Source organism: Silurus meridionalis, chromosome 6 (assembly GCF_014805685.1).
Source record: "Silurus meridionalis isolate SWU-2019-XX chromosome 6, ASM1480568v1, whole genome shotgun sequence".
NCBI lineage: Eukaryota > Metazoa > Chordata > Actinopteri > Siluriformes > Siluridae > Silurus > Silurus meridionalis.
The window spans coordinates 4909232-4926002 of record NC_060889.1 but is presented as its reverse complement, the minus strand read 5'-3'; the positions used below and the strand labels follow the sequence as shown (position 1 = coordinate 4926002).

General features: G+C 43.2%; 1 protein-coding gene across 4 annotated transcripts in view; it reads left to right on the top strand.

Moving 5' to 3' along the window:
• The first annotated feature begins 407 nt into the window (after nt 1-407).
• The window catches only part of arhgap21b (Rho GTPase activating protein 21b), a 25868-nt gene continuing 9504 nt past the window's right edge, over nt 408-16771 (top strand). For 2 of the 4 annotated variants that reach the window (XM_046852276.1, XM_046852275.1), the window contains exons 1-13: nt 408-647; nt 2135-2295; nt 6169-6339; nt 6702-6723; nt 7478-7570; nt 7678-7756; nt 7847-7901; nt 11598-13032; nt 15385-15531; nt 15641-15740; nt 15865-15901; nt 16357-16479; nt 16618-16771. The exon at nt 16618-16771 is cut by the window's right edge and continues 140 nt beyond it. In XM_046852276.1, coding sequence (XP_046708232.1) covers nt 2230-2295; nt 6169-6339; nt 6702-6723; nt 7478-7570; nt 7678-7756; nt 7847-7901; nt 11598-13032; nt 15385-15531; nt 15641-15740; nt 15865-15901; nt 16357-16479; nt 16618-16771 — 2482 coding nt within the window. In that variant the 5' untranslated portion in view covers nt 408-647; nt 2135-2229. Of the gene's footprint in view, nt 648-2134; nt 2296-6168; nt 6340-6701; nt 6724-7477; nt 7571-7677; nt 7757-7846; nt 7902-10411; nt 10641-10804; nt 10829-10916; nt 11305-11597; nt 13033-15384; nt 15532-15640; nt 15741-15864; nt 15902-16356; nt 16480-16617 lie in introns of those variants that run through there. The other 2 variants (XM_046852278.1, XM_046852277.1) reach the window with 2 other exon arrangements.

The window sequence follows — 16771 nt, the reverse complement described above, 5'->3', positions numbered from 1 at the left end:
CTTAATGATAATAAAAATATAATTTATCATATATTTATACTATTTATTATTAGCAATGATAACACTCAATAATAATAATAATAATAATTATTATTATTATTATTATTATTATTATTATTATTGTTAACTATTATAACTATTGTTATTATTATTATGTAACGGTTATTGTGTAAATAATTGTTATTTCAATTTAATTTATATACATTTAATAGTAATATCTATTTAAAAATAAATCGAAATTTAAATCGAATTAAAACAATTTAAATACATATAAAAAGCACGCGCTGAGAAAATGGCCGTCTGTAACGCCGCTTCCTATTGGCCAGAATTCAAACCCCCACAGCTGTAACGCGTCCTCTGATTGGCTGGATTTTCCCAGGATTCCGTGGTGGAGCCCTCGAGCACAATTCCAACATTGTTCCGCGCGAGTTAGCTGTGGCTTGCGCGAGCCCGAGAAACACGGAGGGGGAGGAACTTTTACTCAGCGAGCGCGTTTTTAACTTAAAAAAATAATAAAATAAAACTACAACAAACTCATGATTATCAGGTTTATATAACCGAAGCGAGCCGGAGCGAGGATTTTATTCATTCATTTCGTCTTCAATGGGAATTTGGGGTGACGTTCCGTTCGGCTTTATTCCCAACAGGTAGGCTGGGAAGCTATCGCTAGCTTAGCTTAGCATAACCTCTCACTACATGTCTTTATTTTTATTTATTCGACTTTTTATTCATGTGTGTGGTTATAAATACGCATTGTTTATCAGAAAGTCTGCTTTCGTTCACTGAAATAACCTTTAATTTAACTTTTTGTTAACTTTTCCTCGCTTCTTTTTTCGTTGTTTGTGAGACCGGGTGGTGTCTCAAATCGGCGTCGTTATGGACACCGGGTGCGCTACGTAGGGTGCGAGCGCAGCGTGGGTAGTGCACTTACATAGGGATTTGAGAGGGATTTGGGACACGAACAACGTCAAGCCAAGAAACTTTTCCATGGCTCCGTTGGTCGCTCGGATTGGTTGCCAGATAGAGTGAATATGTAGACGCTTTAATTTGAACAAACCAAAAATACTGCGAGATTTCGATATAAATACGGAAGTTACAAATAAATAAACATTATTAATACAATAATTTTATATTTGTACATTTTGATATACGATATAGTGGATTTGTATTTAAATTTGGCAACCTTTCCAACTCTTAGTCCCATTTTTTTGTTTCTTTTTTTTCCTTTAAAAAAAAACAAAACATTTAATTTGAGATAATTTTTACATAGATAATACAATATGTATTTATGTATTTTAAGAGTATAGATTAGAAAACTCTTCTAAACACTTTACCAATTTAATTATCACCATGTTTTTTGTTTGTGTTCTTAATTTTTTGGTAGTGAATTATTTAAAAATGAAAATGAAATCTGTATATTTTGGTCCATTTGGTGTTTTTATGGTGGTAGGTGTTTGTTGTAGCTCTGAGGAACAGCAGGGAGTCTCTCACAGCCATGTGACACTTTACTCAGCTGTCTTTACTTTTCTTTATTTTATTTTTAAAAAGTGGTTTAGTACAAATATATATCAACCATATGTTTAAGAAGTATGGAAGTGAAATACATTTATTAGTAGGGGATCGGAATCTGGTTCATTCGGAATCAAAGTTAATTGTTAAACTTTTTTTTTTTTGCATTAAATTGTTTTGCATAAAGCATAAAGTGCTAAATAATAATGCTTGGTGACTTTAAAATTTACAAGTTATTGAATGTATATAAATATAACCTATTACTTGCATTTAAATATAAAAATAAAAAAATGTGAGCGATAAACAATTTAATGTTCACCAAAACATTGCCGTTAATAAATAATAGCTAATTAGTTATAATGTGTTTTGTAGTTACGTTAAAGTTTTTTTTAGTAATAATTTACTCATTGTAGCTGATTTTTAATTGTAAACTATATTTACAAAAATGTGAAATTTCCTGGAATAAATTCGACTCCTGATCTGAAAAACAGAAGGAAAAATCTTCCCTTGAACACTTTTTTTTTCGTAACTCTTTAGTAAGTTTTTCATCGTATTCAATGTCCTCCGGTAAGATCAGAGATCTGGTTTATAGAAGGTCTGAAGCGGTTTGTTCTGTTTTCTCCAGGACGCATGGGGACTCGGGGCAGAATGGACGTCTGATTCGTGATGGGATCGGATTAATCTGACGCTTCTCGATGTGGACTGCGGGGAGGTGAAACCATGGCGACAGGTCGGAGGAGCAATGAGGACCAGGCGGGTTACAGCGTTCACGCTCCGCTGTGTCAGGTAGTTCCTTTATTATTTATAACGCGTTCTTTTCTTATCATCACGTCCCTGCGACGTGACCACGTGAGCGCCTAAACACGTGACCTGTGGACGTGTCCGGGTGTATGATCGGATAGATGCGTACGGCGACTTTTATGCTGACGGATTCACGGTTTTCGTCAGGGGTTAAAGGTCGTCTGTCTGTAGTCAATGTAATTTAATTTATTTTTATTATTACGGTTGTTATTATTGGCCTGCTTGTGGTTCTTGTTGGATTGTGGTTAAAGTGGTTGTTGTGGGGGTGATGGTGGTTGTTTGGTTGTTATTGGGGTGACTGTTTTGTTATTATGTATTGTTAAGGAGGTTGTTGTTCAGGTTATTCTGGTCATTGTTGGCTTTAGGGTTGTTATTGGGGTGGTAGTTTTTGGCCTGGTTGTTTGGATTGTTTTGGAGGTTGTAAGTGGGGTGACTGTTACTCTTGTTGTTAAGATAGAATTTGGGTTATTTGGGTCATTGTTGGCTTTAGGGTTGGTCTTGTTGTTAGGGTTGTTTTGGGGTTTGTTGTTAAAGTTGAGTTTTTTTTGTTGGAGTAAAGTTTGGTGGTTGTTTGTTGTTGGTCTGAATGTTTCTGGTTTTGTTGTTGGGGTTACACTTGTTGTGGTTGACGGATTCATTTGTATTATTAGGCCGTCTGTTCTTGGACATGTTAAGGTGGTTGTTTGGGTTGTTAAGGTTGTTGTTTGTAGGGTTGTAGTTTTTAAAACATGACCAGATTTCTCCCTTTTGTTAGAGGATGATCATTTTATAAATGTTCTGCGCTTCTTGCTTTTAAGCCTTGATTTTTTCCCACACACACACAAAACATCTGGACAAAGTGTGTGTGTGCTAGAAATAGCATTTCCTCCTGTTTTCTTGTTGTCGTGTGACTAACACTTCATCAGTTTGGTCAATAGAACAGACTAAATGGGTTCTGGTTTCTCCAGATACCTGAAGGAACAGGCAGGGGGCTGAGACGTGGACGTTTTTTTAATAGATTTTTTTATACGAACTACTAAAAGTTTTCAGACACCTGACTTATGGCGTGTGCCTTTTTTTTAAACATCCCATTCCAAAATGAGTCTCCATTCGCTGTTCTAATAAACTCCACTCTTCTGGAAGGATGTTTCACTTCAGTTTGTGGGGGTTTGATAGGGTTGGAGTTGGAGCATTAATGGGTAAATAAATTCTCCGGTTGAACGATTTCTGTTTGTCGTCTTCTTCACGAACCGGAGGAACAAAAAGACCACTTTGCATATCCTCCTCGAGCGCCGCCGGATTCACATTTTGTTTTTCATAAACTGTTTACTCGAGATGCTGACTGAAAGCAACACACACACACACACACACACACACAGAGTTATGCAACATTTTAACAGAAGTCTCATCTTAATCTCCTCAACCCTCAGCTGAACTCTCAAACTTTCACAAAGACATGAAGGAGCTCGGAATCTCCTCCTGGCACAGATTCCTGGAAAATCATGGAATTCGTCCAGGGTGGAAAAAGTTGGCTAAATAAAAAAAAAAAAAACTAAACAAACAAAAACACAGCTGTCAAGATGCACCAGATGTTTTCAGATTCTTGTAACAGATGATTTAATTTCCTCGATAAGCGTCTGTGGATCTTTTGGAGCTGGTTTCTGTATTATTCTGTTGGGTATGCAGAAACATCTCGCACATTTACATAGAAATATATACAGAGACTGTATGAAGAGATGAAAATAATCCGCTTCGAGGTGCTAACCATGACTCCGTCCTGGCGTCCGTCCAGTATTTTCCTCAAACAGTTTTAGTCCTTACACGTGGATGGTGATTGTGGGGTAGTGATTCTTGTGAATGAGTGAGTGAGAGAATTGATGAATTACCAGAGGTGGTAAAAGTCCACACAGCTCTGACATGTACTTTAGTAAAAAGTAGTCATTATTACTACGTGTTTTAGTGTCACGCTGGTACCTGAACCTCACGTTATATTAATACAAAAGAATTAAAAATTCTGTTCCCTGATGATCAGGAATGTCTCTGTTCTCAGTCATGTGTACATCACAGACTTCTTATTACCTGCTGCCTGCTTATTGTGTGTGAGAGACAGGAAAAGATACACCACAATGACAAGAAACAGGTTGATGAACTGAAAACGGTGCAGTGAGAAGAAAAAATATTGATGTCACCAAATAGATTAAAACTGAAGTAACGAGTCTGTTTTGAAAATGTAAGCAGTAGAAAGTACAGATATTTGTGTAAAAATGTAATTAGTGAAAGTAAAAAGCGATACTTAAGTACAGTAACAAAGTATTAGTACTTCATTACTTCCCTCCTCTGTGAATTGGTAAGTGAGAGCATATAAAAAGAGAAAGAAAGAAGTAAAAGGAGAGCGTATACAGGATTTGTAATTTTTCACCTCAGACACTTTACACTTGAAAAGTCCCCCAAACTCACACTGCGGGTGACACGTGGGCTCAGACACGTCTTTAGACATTTTTCACTTGCGTAGTGTTTGTGTATGAGTGTGAGAGAGATTTCTCTTCACTACAACTGCTGCTTCACTTCACGTCACACTGTTTACACAACAGATGACGACATGGCATTCATGCAAAGCAAACACACACACACACACACACACACACACACACACACACACACAGTAACTGAGTAAGGTTTCAGGTGGATTGGATTTCTCCCTCCCTCATGAATTACTCATTACATCTAAACTTCCTCTTACAATATGATTATTTTTGTATTCGTGGCGCCGCAGTCTCAACTGTGTGTGGAATAAATGCAGTAGTTTAGAATTAAAAGTTTTATAAGCAGCTGTTTGGTCTTTGGGGGCGACGTGGGTGTGGAGGAGTGTCTCAGCTTTCCCACGTGACTGATGTCTGTAAAGTGAAGGGTGTGTATGTTGAGGAGGTGTGGGGTTATAAATACTCCATAAATACAACGGTGTGTGTGTGTGTGTGTGTGTCTGCTCCTGAGTCACGCCGGAAGTGTTACGTTTCCTCAGCCAAACTTCTCAGACGTGTGAAACCTGGGGAAATTTTCAGACATGATTTCGTAAACCACTTCATGAAAAATGAGAAGTTCGGTGACCATTGAAATGTAGGCGATCAACCAGTCACAATCCAGAGATTGTTACATGGATGTAAGAGCGCGTCGATTCTCTCTTAACACGAGCTTTCGGAGTAGCGCAGGATCGGGTCGATGCTCTCGCTCCAGTGTCTTATTTTGTATTGCAACTGTGCATTGACACGGTAAAGTTTATTTCACGTGTATGGAAGGAGTCTCCAGTGTCAGTGCTTTGAATCGAACAGCAGTAAAGCTGTAACTGATATTTTTAGAACTATTTTCAAAATGACGGGTGGGCTGACTTTTTTCTCGGGCATTTACATTAAATGTAAATATAAACGGATAAAAAGTATGCAGCATTGTTATATAATACATTCTAGTTTTGTAATTGTTGGTAACATTGCTGTGGTCTAAGAGGTAGAGGTCGATAGAATACTGGAGCTATAAGAAAAAATCCATACCGATAGTTTTTCCGGGTTGCTGGCATGGCTAGTCAGTGTGAGAGCGGCCTCTAGAGGTGAATCCCTGGAGCTATGTTCTGTTTATTGAAGGGTCTTTTATTTTGGATGTATCTGTTTTTATTTGTTTGGAATGTTACATTATGTTTCAGTTTGAATGCATGTCTAAAATCCACTATCGATTGACCTGTAGTAGAGGAATAAATTCTGGAATGATTCAGTTCACACACACACCCAGGTTCAGATCTTGTTTATGATCCTGTAATACACCACAACTCATTTCTTATATTCGTGTAATCATTGTATTAATAAAAACTTGATGTTCTTGTGATGTTTGTAGGACGTGTTTGAGCAGGAGTCTGCAGCGTCCATGTTGCAGGCGGAGGATGAGGAGTTCTCTTGGCCCGGTCCGAAGACGGTGCGGCTGCGGCGTACGTCTCTGGGCTTCGGCTTCACCCTGCGCCACTTCATCGTCTACCCTCCCGAATCCGCCGTAAATTCCACTTACAAGGTTATGCTTCCTCACACGCTCCCTCCTTTTATCCCTGAACATCACTCCATCCTCCTCCTAGTCTTGCTTGCGGATCTGTTCCATCGCTACGGTCTGCATTCTGATGATTGGTCAGAGGGAGTCGATTGGCTTTTCCGAACAGATTGCAAGCTTATATTGATATTTAGTTTCTATAGCAACCACTCGTTCACACAGTGACATATCTAATTTTCTTAGTTTCTTTCTCTCTATTTCTCATTCTTAGATCGAATAATAATAATAATAATAATAATAATAATAATAATAATAATGCTGTGATGAGTGATGGTGAGTCTCAGAAAGATGGATGTTGTGTTCCTAATCTGTTTTTTTTCCGTTCACAGGATGAGGATGGGGATTACAGAGGTAAGAGCCTAAAACATTTTACCCCTGCAGTTTTACTCCATGCAGTTTTTATATTAATATGAATATACCAATCATTTTAATGCTAATTTAAATAATTCCATTCTAGTAATGAATTTGTTCTTTTATTTTGGACAGATTTTACTTTTTCTTCGTGTGTTTATTTTTCTACTGAAGCCTGTGTGTAATATGTAAATCACCCCAGAACTCGTCTACTCACTTCCTGTTGGTCTCGTGTCCAGTTACTCCGAAAGTAACACGTATGAATAGTAACGAATCTGATGCTCTATTCTGTCTCTCTCTCTTTCTCTCTTTCTAACTATCCTCTAACGTGACCCTGTCACCTTGGCTCAGGAAGGAAAAGCGGGAATTCCTTTCTCCGGTGTCCTTCACCGCTCGAGGGGGAAATAAAAGCTCAAAACATTCCTGCCTGAGTTATCGTGTGTGTGTGTGTGTGTGTGTGTGTGTGTGTGTGTGTGTGTGTGTGTGTGTGTGTGTGTGTGTGTGTGTGAGAGAGAGAGAGAGAGAGAGAGAGAGAGAGAGATAGAGATATGATGATGATCAGCAAGATTTGGGAAATTTTTAACTGACTGCTTTATTGCTAAAACAGCAGTGCCCCCTGCTGACCCCACACAACAATGACATCAGGTCATGTACAGGTGGAAAAGTCCTGTGGGAAAAAGAAGGTTGGGAATGATGAATCTAAAATGAGGATTCTTTTAGATGGTCAAGGAATTTTGATATTCTGTCTGTTCAGGACGAGCTCGGAACAGACTGGAGCCCATGGACACCATTTTTGTGAAGCAGGTGAAAGAGGGAGGGCCTGCACATGAAGCCGGGCTCTGCACAGGTGCTTTTACTTTTATTTTTACAAGACATGCCATTTTTGTTAACCAAATAAAAAAAAAAGCCCTTTCGTTTTCTTCACTGTCTGCGTTCCACTCTGTCCTCCTGCAGGAGATCGTATTGTCAAGGTGAACGGAGAGAGCATCATTGGGAAAACGTACTCGCAGGTTATTACAGTGATCCAGAACAGGTACACAATTGGTTTACCAGCTGAAGTGTTTGAATCAGTAATCAACTAAAATTTACTGACATCTCTCTATTTTGTGATTTTTGTTTTTAGTGAAACCTTTCTGGAGCTGAGCGTGATGCCCAAGGATGAGGACATACTACAGCTGGTAAAGTTTATCTTGCCATGTGCACAGAGGCCACGCCTCCTTCACTCACAGACCACACCTCCTTTGTCTATTTTTATTCAGACTGATACATTGGCCTCTTTTATTCTTACTGACACATGCCACACCTTCACTCAGACTGACACCAGGGCCACACCTTCTTTATTCAGGTTGAGAGAGGCCACACCTCCTCTATTCTTACGGACACAGAGGCCACGTGTCCTTCCCTCAGGTTGACGCATTGGCCGCGCCTTCTTTACTCGGCGCAGCGGAGGCCACGCCCCCTTTTAAAGAGGAAGGGGTCACGCCCCTTTACTGGGGGGGGGCACGCCTCCTTTACGAAGGGAAACTGAGGCCGCTCCTACTGTACTAGGTTTTGCCTGAGAGGCTACGCCTACTTTACTCAGACTTGAGGTGACTGTATTAATTCATGAAGAAACACCAGCAGCCATCTTGATCTTTTAGATCTCACAACCTGAGAAGCAGCTCCACCGGTTTGCTTTATCCGCTCTCATTTTTAGCTTGTTTTATTTAGCTGACCTGTTTCAGCTGTTTCTTCTCTTCTTCTTTAACGTATGATTCTGGGCCTTCTAATCAGGCCACTGCTGGATCTGAACCGCTGTCCTGAATAGATCAAACACAACGCAGCAATTTGTTTTTCACAGAGACCTGTGATTGGCTAGTGTCCCGCTGATTGGCATGGGAGACACCTGCCTCGTCCCCCCCCCCCATTCCTAGGCAGTGTGGCCAGTGGATGCCTCTTCCATTGTCCTGATGATCCACAGAGCTTTTTTTGGGCCTTTCTGAAGCATACCAGATGTTGTTGACCGTTACAATTGAACCAATCAGAGATCAGGAGGTGTTTCTGTACACTGCACTGGCATTTATAAAGGATGTTGAGTCTGGGAACCATTCTTTCTGACAAGACAGAACACTAAATGATTTAGGTCCGTTCATCAAAGTATGGGGTTGGGTGGTCAACAGGAAGTAGTACTATTAAATAGGAAGTAGTAAAACGGTTAAACTTTGCTTATATGAATTGACAGTTGAAATGAAATGAATGTTTTTTTTTTTTTCTGGGTTATTTATTTTGTGAACAACACTGCTCCTCGTGTGGTGTGCGTGTGAAGTGCCGAATCATGGTTATTGTTCAGTAAAGTACTGAGCCGGTACTGACTCAGCTCGCCTCGTTTCTCACAGTGGAGCTCTCTTTAGACTGAACTCATGAATCCGGGACAGTAAAGTAGGACCTCGCTGGCCTGATTAATCATCTACATACAGAAACAAACTCTTCTGAAGGGGATTATCTGATTTCTGTAGGCTCTGTTCATGTAACCATGTTTTAGAAGTTTCTTCTACCTGACCTTTTCATCATGCTGCCCCCCCATGCCTCACATTTTGCCCGTCCTCTCGCTGTACCCCATTCCATGTACTACACTACTCCAAACCCCTACACTGTGTTCCACTTCTTACGCTGTACCCCACCCCCATGCCCCCATGCCGTGCACTAGCCCATGCCCTAATTTCCTGTGTACCCCACCCCCATGCCATGCACTGCCTTATGCCTCAGCCTCCTACCCTTTACCCCACCCCCATGTCATGTGGTAACCTATGCCCTAATCCCCTATGTGTACCCTATGCCTTGCCATGCACTTCCCCATGCTCCAACCTCATACACTGCTCCCCATCTCCTGTTCTACCTCATGCTCTAACCCCCCACTGTACCCCACCGCATGCCATCTACGACATTTCAGCAAGCAATTGTTTGTACTGTTTTCAACATAATCACAAACTCAAACGCATGAGTATGACGCGGAATTCATTTAGCGCAGGACACGCCCCCTTGAGGCAGGGCAAATGCTCGTTTTTACAGAACATTTAATTGGACGACTGTTTACATTTTTTTTTTTGCAAGCATGACAAATTATAAAATACAACACCACATTCCTCGCCATATATTATCTTACCTTGGCCGAGCGTTTTTTTTGTTACTATAGAAACCGGGGACAGAACAAGCTCGAATTAATTGACTGTAGGACGCAGGATGAGCATTTTTATATCGCCCAAGTCGTAAACATCCCACCCTCCTCCCTTTCTCCTCCTCGCTTACTGTTGCACATCTGTTTGCTGTGTGTGTGTGTGTGTGTGTGTGTGTGTGTGTGTGTGTGTGTGTGTGTGTGTGTGCGTGCTGGAGGAAAGCATTTGGCTGTGTAATAGGGCAGTGATGTGGCCTGTCCAGACTGGGCGGGAGGATTAAAACCGTTTTCCCTCTTGAGGATGACATTTCGAGAGAATGGAGGTGGAGACATGCTTACGCGCAAGCACACACACACACACACACACAATATTAAATCCCTGTGCTCTAAATGGTCATAAATTGAAAACATTATATAACAGAGCGTTGTAGAAAACTCTCAGTCTGGACAGCTGATCGGTGTGTCTTGTGGATCTGTGTGTGTGTGTGTGTGTGTGTGTGTGTGTGTGTGAGAGATTGAGGTGTGTGTGGGAGAGGGAATCTAAGAGAGAGAGGAAGGCAGCGGAGGAGGGGGAGAGCTCTGCCATCTGAACAGAATGTATAATCAAGCCTCCGTCATGTGAACGGTCGCAGCTCTTGGAGAAGAGACAGAGCGGAGGGTGTGTGTTTGAGAGAGAGAGTGTGTGTGTGTGGTGGAGGCTGAAAAATGGAACGAGAGAAAAAAGACGGAGAATCGTTTAGCGTTTGGAGCACGAAACGGCGAGCAGGTGGCATCGGTTTATTTTTAGGTTCTCGTATGCTGTTGCGTAACGATACATCGCTTTAATATTTTCTGTCTGTCTCTCTTTCTCTGTCTCATGTCTTTTTTTCTTTCTGTTCTTCCACCCTGCTTTTCCCCCTCGTGACTCCTGATGCGATTGAATGGCTGCAGCTTTCGCGGGAGATCGCTTGTGCGGTAAGCCCGAACGCTGTGTGCGGTGGTGTTAGCAAGATCTTTATCGTGATGTTGTCGCACACGTCTGGGTTGCTCCGCGCGGTTGATAAGCGAGGCGATGCCGATCGCTCGTAGCGCGCATGCACCTGTTTGATTTCCAGCCGGCCGGAGGTGTGTTTGCGAAGCCTCGCCCTTTTTGCGTTCTTCGCCGCCTATGTCTTTTCTCTACCTGGAAAAACTTTGACCTCTGGAACTTTTCATGGGAGGGGCAAAGTTCTTTTGTAGGCTGTAGACTCTACAGGTATGCCAGGTGAAAGTCTGCTGCTCCTATATAATTTCTTAGTGAAAGGGGTCGAAGAGTCCTCAGAGACCATGTGGGATCCTTGAGCACTTTAGAGATAATGATTACGGAGGTCAGGTTTAGTGCGGTGGCTAGCGGGGGAAATCGCTCGCCCCTGGCCTCTGTTTCTCTGCGGACGCGTTTGGTTACTCAGCAGGTGTGTTCCGTTTTTTTATCACTAAAACGATACTTATTCTGGCTAATGTTTAGCTTTAGCATGCTGGATTGAAGTGCTTTCAGCAAAGAAAAGTGGCTACCTGTTTGTCCACAACGATGAGATTAGATAACGACAACTTTTTAACCCTTTATATCCCTGATACTAAATCCCAGTTTACATTTAACGTTTGCTCAGAACGTCGCTATGCTTTTAAATCGAGACTCTCACACATCCTCTTTAAATGCACATTTTTGCAAATCTTTATCTGACACGAGTCTTGTCTTTTCCTTTAGGCGTACTCACAGGATGCCTACCTTAAAGGTCACGATGCCTACAGCGGAAACGCTCGCCACATCCCGGAGCCGCCTTCCGTATGTTACCCACGAGTAGACTGTAAACCCCTCGGGATGGCCGAGGCAACGGAAGTCCCCCCCTCAGGGGGGGTCCAGTCTGATCTGGGATACCGTGTGGAGATACCTGTACCCCCTTCGCCACCAGCGAGGGTCCCAAAGACTCAGACGGCGGTGTGCGTGTGCAACGAAAGCGTCAGGACGGTGTTGGTGCCGGCGGATGCCCACACGGGGGTTCCTGGGGAGTACGGCCATGTGAGTCCCGATCCTATGCTGTTGAGAACGAGGTCGTACCTTCACCCACGCAAACCGGACCTGTATTCACCAAGTTACCATGGAGAATCGTTTGCCGTCCCAGCACCTCTTTATCATCCGTCTGCTTCCACCGTCTCTCCGGCTTCCCATCAAAATATCGACTGGCGGACGTATCAGACCTACAGGGAATACATCGACCACAAAGGCCTCCATGCGTACAGCCGGACGATTCAGGAGCGCCTGGACAGTTTGCGTGCTGCCGCGGCCACCTCCCAAAGTTCCTCGAACTTTGCTCAAAAAAACATGTGGGGCAATAAAATCCGACGCCGGAGTACCTCATACGATCGGTCCTATCAAGGACCTACCATGCTTCCGCCTCGAAGTGCTTCCCAGGATCGGATGACCGGGGTGGAAAGAGCGTCCCGGGCACAAGATTGGCCTCCTCGGAGCTCCTCGGATGGGATCATCAGGAACACTCGTTTTCATTCCACCGACTACATCGAGCATGGTGACATGGTTCCTTGGCCTGTTGATCGGAGAGGTTACGCCCCGGTGGAGCAAGGACCTCGCCCCAATCGGCAGCCCGTCCTTCCGAAACCGGGAATCTACTCGCATTCTTACGGAAATGGCGTTCGAGGCCGATCCAGTCCACATCAGCTGAGCTGTAGGACAGACATCCCTCCTCCTGCTGTTTCCACCGACAGGATCCAACGCGTCACCAAAACCCAGCCCAAAGAGGTGCAGTTGGGTAAAGACCAAAGACTTCACGTTAGTAATCACGTTACGGCTAACCAGCAGTCCAGGACTCGCACCAAGACAATGCAAAGTCCAGAACCGGTCATAGAAGCCTTGGTTGGTCAAAGGTCAACGTCCTGCTCGGTGCCTACTCCTCAGAGGCAGGCGCAAAGAGGAGCTCTGGGGCAGAGGATTCACCCTCGGGCTCTCAAGGGATTACCGGTGAACGGGTGCAGCTCGGTGGAAGGTGTCGTGATGCGAGAGAAACCCGCCACGGGAAAGAGCGCTCCGCTACGCCATCCCTCCTACATCCAGGCGCAGGAGCATCAAGACTCCCTGTTCAGCTCTGCAAACCTGAACGAATCGCTCGACTCCATCCCCTTCATCGGTGAGTGCCGCCGACTCGGTCGCCATAGCAACAGGCTGGGGAAGCATGTGTGAGGTTTGTGGAAGAGTAATTGCCAGGATCGAGTCAATAATCGTAAGAGGGAGAGTTTGGGAGGTTTATCTCACGTTATTTCGTCATTCACATATGGTGATTCGTTGAATATGAACTGTCAAGAGATGATCACATTTCAATAGGATTTACTCTGAAGGTATAAGCAGTCAGATCCCCGTGCAAAAAGAATGTTACTATATATGAGTTACTATAGAAACGATGACCTGGTCGGATGCGGTATGTTTCTATGAAGTTAAAACCCCAGAGTTGGTCTAAGTCGACAGTCTTTATTAATACGCACCGCCGCGATGTAACTGGAGCTTTTTAAAGGAGTTCATTACGTTACGTCGTTTTGGAAATCGATAAGCGCTCTGCTGCCACGCAGCTCTCGCCGGGGTTTCATTACGGCCTGCATGGATTTCTCTTATTATGGCTTTTAATCACTGGCTAAAGATTAGGAGCAGTGGAAAGACCTCCTCGTGCAAGAGGCTCATTCACTAGGAACGTGTCAGAAAGATGCACTCTGTGGCCAAAAGTATTGGGACACCTGATATTTTTTGTGTTTTTCTTTGTGGTGGAAATTTTCCCTTAACAAACTTTTAGGCATACAGTATACCCATTTCGAAAACATCGTAAAATTACACAGCGTTAGCCACATCAATACACCCAAATCGCATTTTTTACACGCATTCGTTTTTTCTGTCTGCACGCATCGGATACGCCGCAATCCGTGCTGCAAGCCGATCGGATATGCAGGTAATTTCAGTGACAGGCAGTGAGCGTTGCATCAGTGCATCAGGAGGGTAAAAATAGTAAGGTTGTGTATGTGTGGGTTTCTCTCAGCGTTTTTTACACACCGACCCCCAGACCACATCCTGCCTTTATTACACTCACCTCCTCAATCTCAGAGAACATCTGGGTATCCGATGGAGTGGCTTAGAGGAAAACAACCATCAGGCTCAAAATCACTGTATCAATATAGAAACGTGAGAAAACATGATCAAATAGGAATAAAATTATTTACGTAGTGATGAAGAATGGTGAAGGTTCACCAGTGGGGTGATGCACAGCATTTAAACAAATATCAAAATTAAGAACTATAATAAAATGATAAAGAAATTCACATCGCTTGGTGAGGGACATGCAGGGTTCCCAACTATTTATCTGATAAATATACATAAATTTAAAAAGTAAACATATACATTTATTTTAGTCTTCACTAATGCAGTCAACGTGCGACTCTGTAGAAGTTTCTCGGCTGAAAGTGCTACGTTGCCGTTACCGCCATCACCGTCCTGGGTCAGCAGGTGGCGCCGATGAGCTCTGCTGCGTTCTCCTCTCTGGCCTGCGCCTGGAACTGGGGCACGGGGTTTAATTATAGCCTCCGAAGCCCCACGGCACAGAGCAGCTTTACACTCTGGGCTTTTTTAGACTCGGGACCTCAAAAGTTTTTCAGCTCTCTAAAAAAACAGGACATGAAAAAAAAACACACACACGTACAACAGGGACACGATCAAACTGTCCTCGATTCGAGAAAAGTTTCACAGTGGACTCATGAACTGATGAGTCCTATTTATAACGCATAAAAACAAAAGGTGCTATCAGATGTTTTCATGTAGAGAAAATAAACAGGATGTAAACAAGCCTTCCGCTCGGGAAGTTTTTACATAATTAGTGTTTTTGTATTTTTTATATCAGTAATCTGAAAGACGAAGTCGCACCCGGACATCTGCATTTCGAAAACACGAATATGAGATTATATTAGTTTACGTTTAAAACTAAACCTGTCCATAAACTCACGAGTGTGAGCGTTCTGGTGTACCACTTTCATTTATTTATTTATTTATTTATTTATTTACTGTTCTGGACACTTTCACATCTTTCTGATCCAAAGTGACTAATCCTGAGACGTGTGGAGGCGTTTGGACAAAACGTGTAGCGTCTGTCCGCTCAACGCCGTCCAGCCTTCAGATCACACTGTCCATGATCTTAACAATAATAATCCTGATCATAATAATCTATTTTTTTATCTTTTTGCATATAAAATTGTTCTATCCTGTCTTTCTGTCTCTTTTTCTTATTTTTTCTTTTTTATCTTTATGCGCTTTCTATCTATCTCTCTGTTTCTTTTACATCGCCTTCTTACAGTACGGCAAAATATCGTAGCACAACCCCTGTATCGTGATGCGTATCGTATCGACAGATCCACAGCTCTAATATAAAATCATTCTCTCTTTGCAGTAATCATGTGATGGTTGTCTGGTTTGTAAGGGATGTGCGTATTTGATGGTTTATTCCCAGATGAGCCGGCGAGTCCGAGTGTGGATCGTGATGGGAGTCACATCTCTGCGTCAGCTGTGATCTCCATGGCTCAAAGTGCAGCAGGAGACTCGGTCAGCTCCAGCACGCCCAGCCCTCACATGCGCAGACAGCTGTCTCACGACCAGGGTGAGGGACACGTCTCGTCTCGCTTTCTCACTGTTCCTCTGTACACTGTTCGCTTTATTACAACTGTGTGTGTGTGTGTGTGTGTGTGTGTGTGTGTGTGTGTGTACAGAATCTCTCCGGAGCGCTATCCTGGAACAGAGTGGAACCAAAACGGAACGCTCCAAATCGTATGATGAAGGTTTAGACACGTACAGGGAGGAGGGCCGGCGGTACGCCCTCTCACGTTTCATATTTATATACGTAATAATGATGATGTGTATATATATAACTATGTATTTGTACATAAAATATGCAAAGACAGAAAAGTCTAAAGTTCTGCTCTCGTGTCTCCAGGCGTTCCAGTAAACCCAGTCTGAAGGTGTTCAGGAAGGTGAGATGATCTCTACGCATCGCTGATTAGTTGTTCAATAGATTCATATAGCTCTGTCTCCATGACAACGTTAATGACTGCTTAATGATCTGTGGTTGGTTACGGGGGTCATTTGGCGAGGGAACTGCGATGTGATTGGTTATAACCTTGTTCAATAAATGAACTGCAATGTCATTGGCTACAGCATCAGTTGGGGTAAGAACTGTGATTTTATTGGCTACAGCATCAATTGGAAAGGAAACTGCAGTGTGACCGATTATGTAGTCATTCATGAAAGGAACTGTGATGTGATTGGTTACAGCATCATTTGGGGCAGGAACTGTGATTTTATTGGCTATAGTTTCTGTTAGGAATGAAACTGCAGTGTGATTGGTTGTAGCATAGTTCAAGGAGGGAGCTGTGAGGTGATTGATGACAGCTTTGGAGGTTCTTCTGAATTGTAACTTTAAACGCAGGCTCCTGATGGCCACAAATCGGATGACTCCAGTTCCCGGAGAGACTCCTGCTCTGACATCTTCACCGATTTCTTCAAGGAGGGCTGGCTGCATTTCCGTCAGCTCAACACGGATAAGAACAAAGTACGCGCTTTCACCTCCCGCTAAAGTCCATCATTTGTTTTTAACCCCCGAAGCTGAGGTGGTGCTAACACGGTTGTGGTTAGTGGTTACCGAAGCTGAGGTGGTGCTAACACGGTGCTAACATTATGCTTGGTGCAGCGCGTCGGCGGAGGAATGCGCACGTGGAAGCAGATGTACGCAGTGTTGCGAGGACACTCGGTCTTCCTCTACAAGGACAGGAAGGAGGCTCACGTTCACTCTCAGATGGATGATGAGCCGCAGCAGGTGAGCATCAAAGCCTGCCTGATCGACA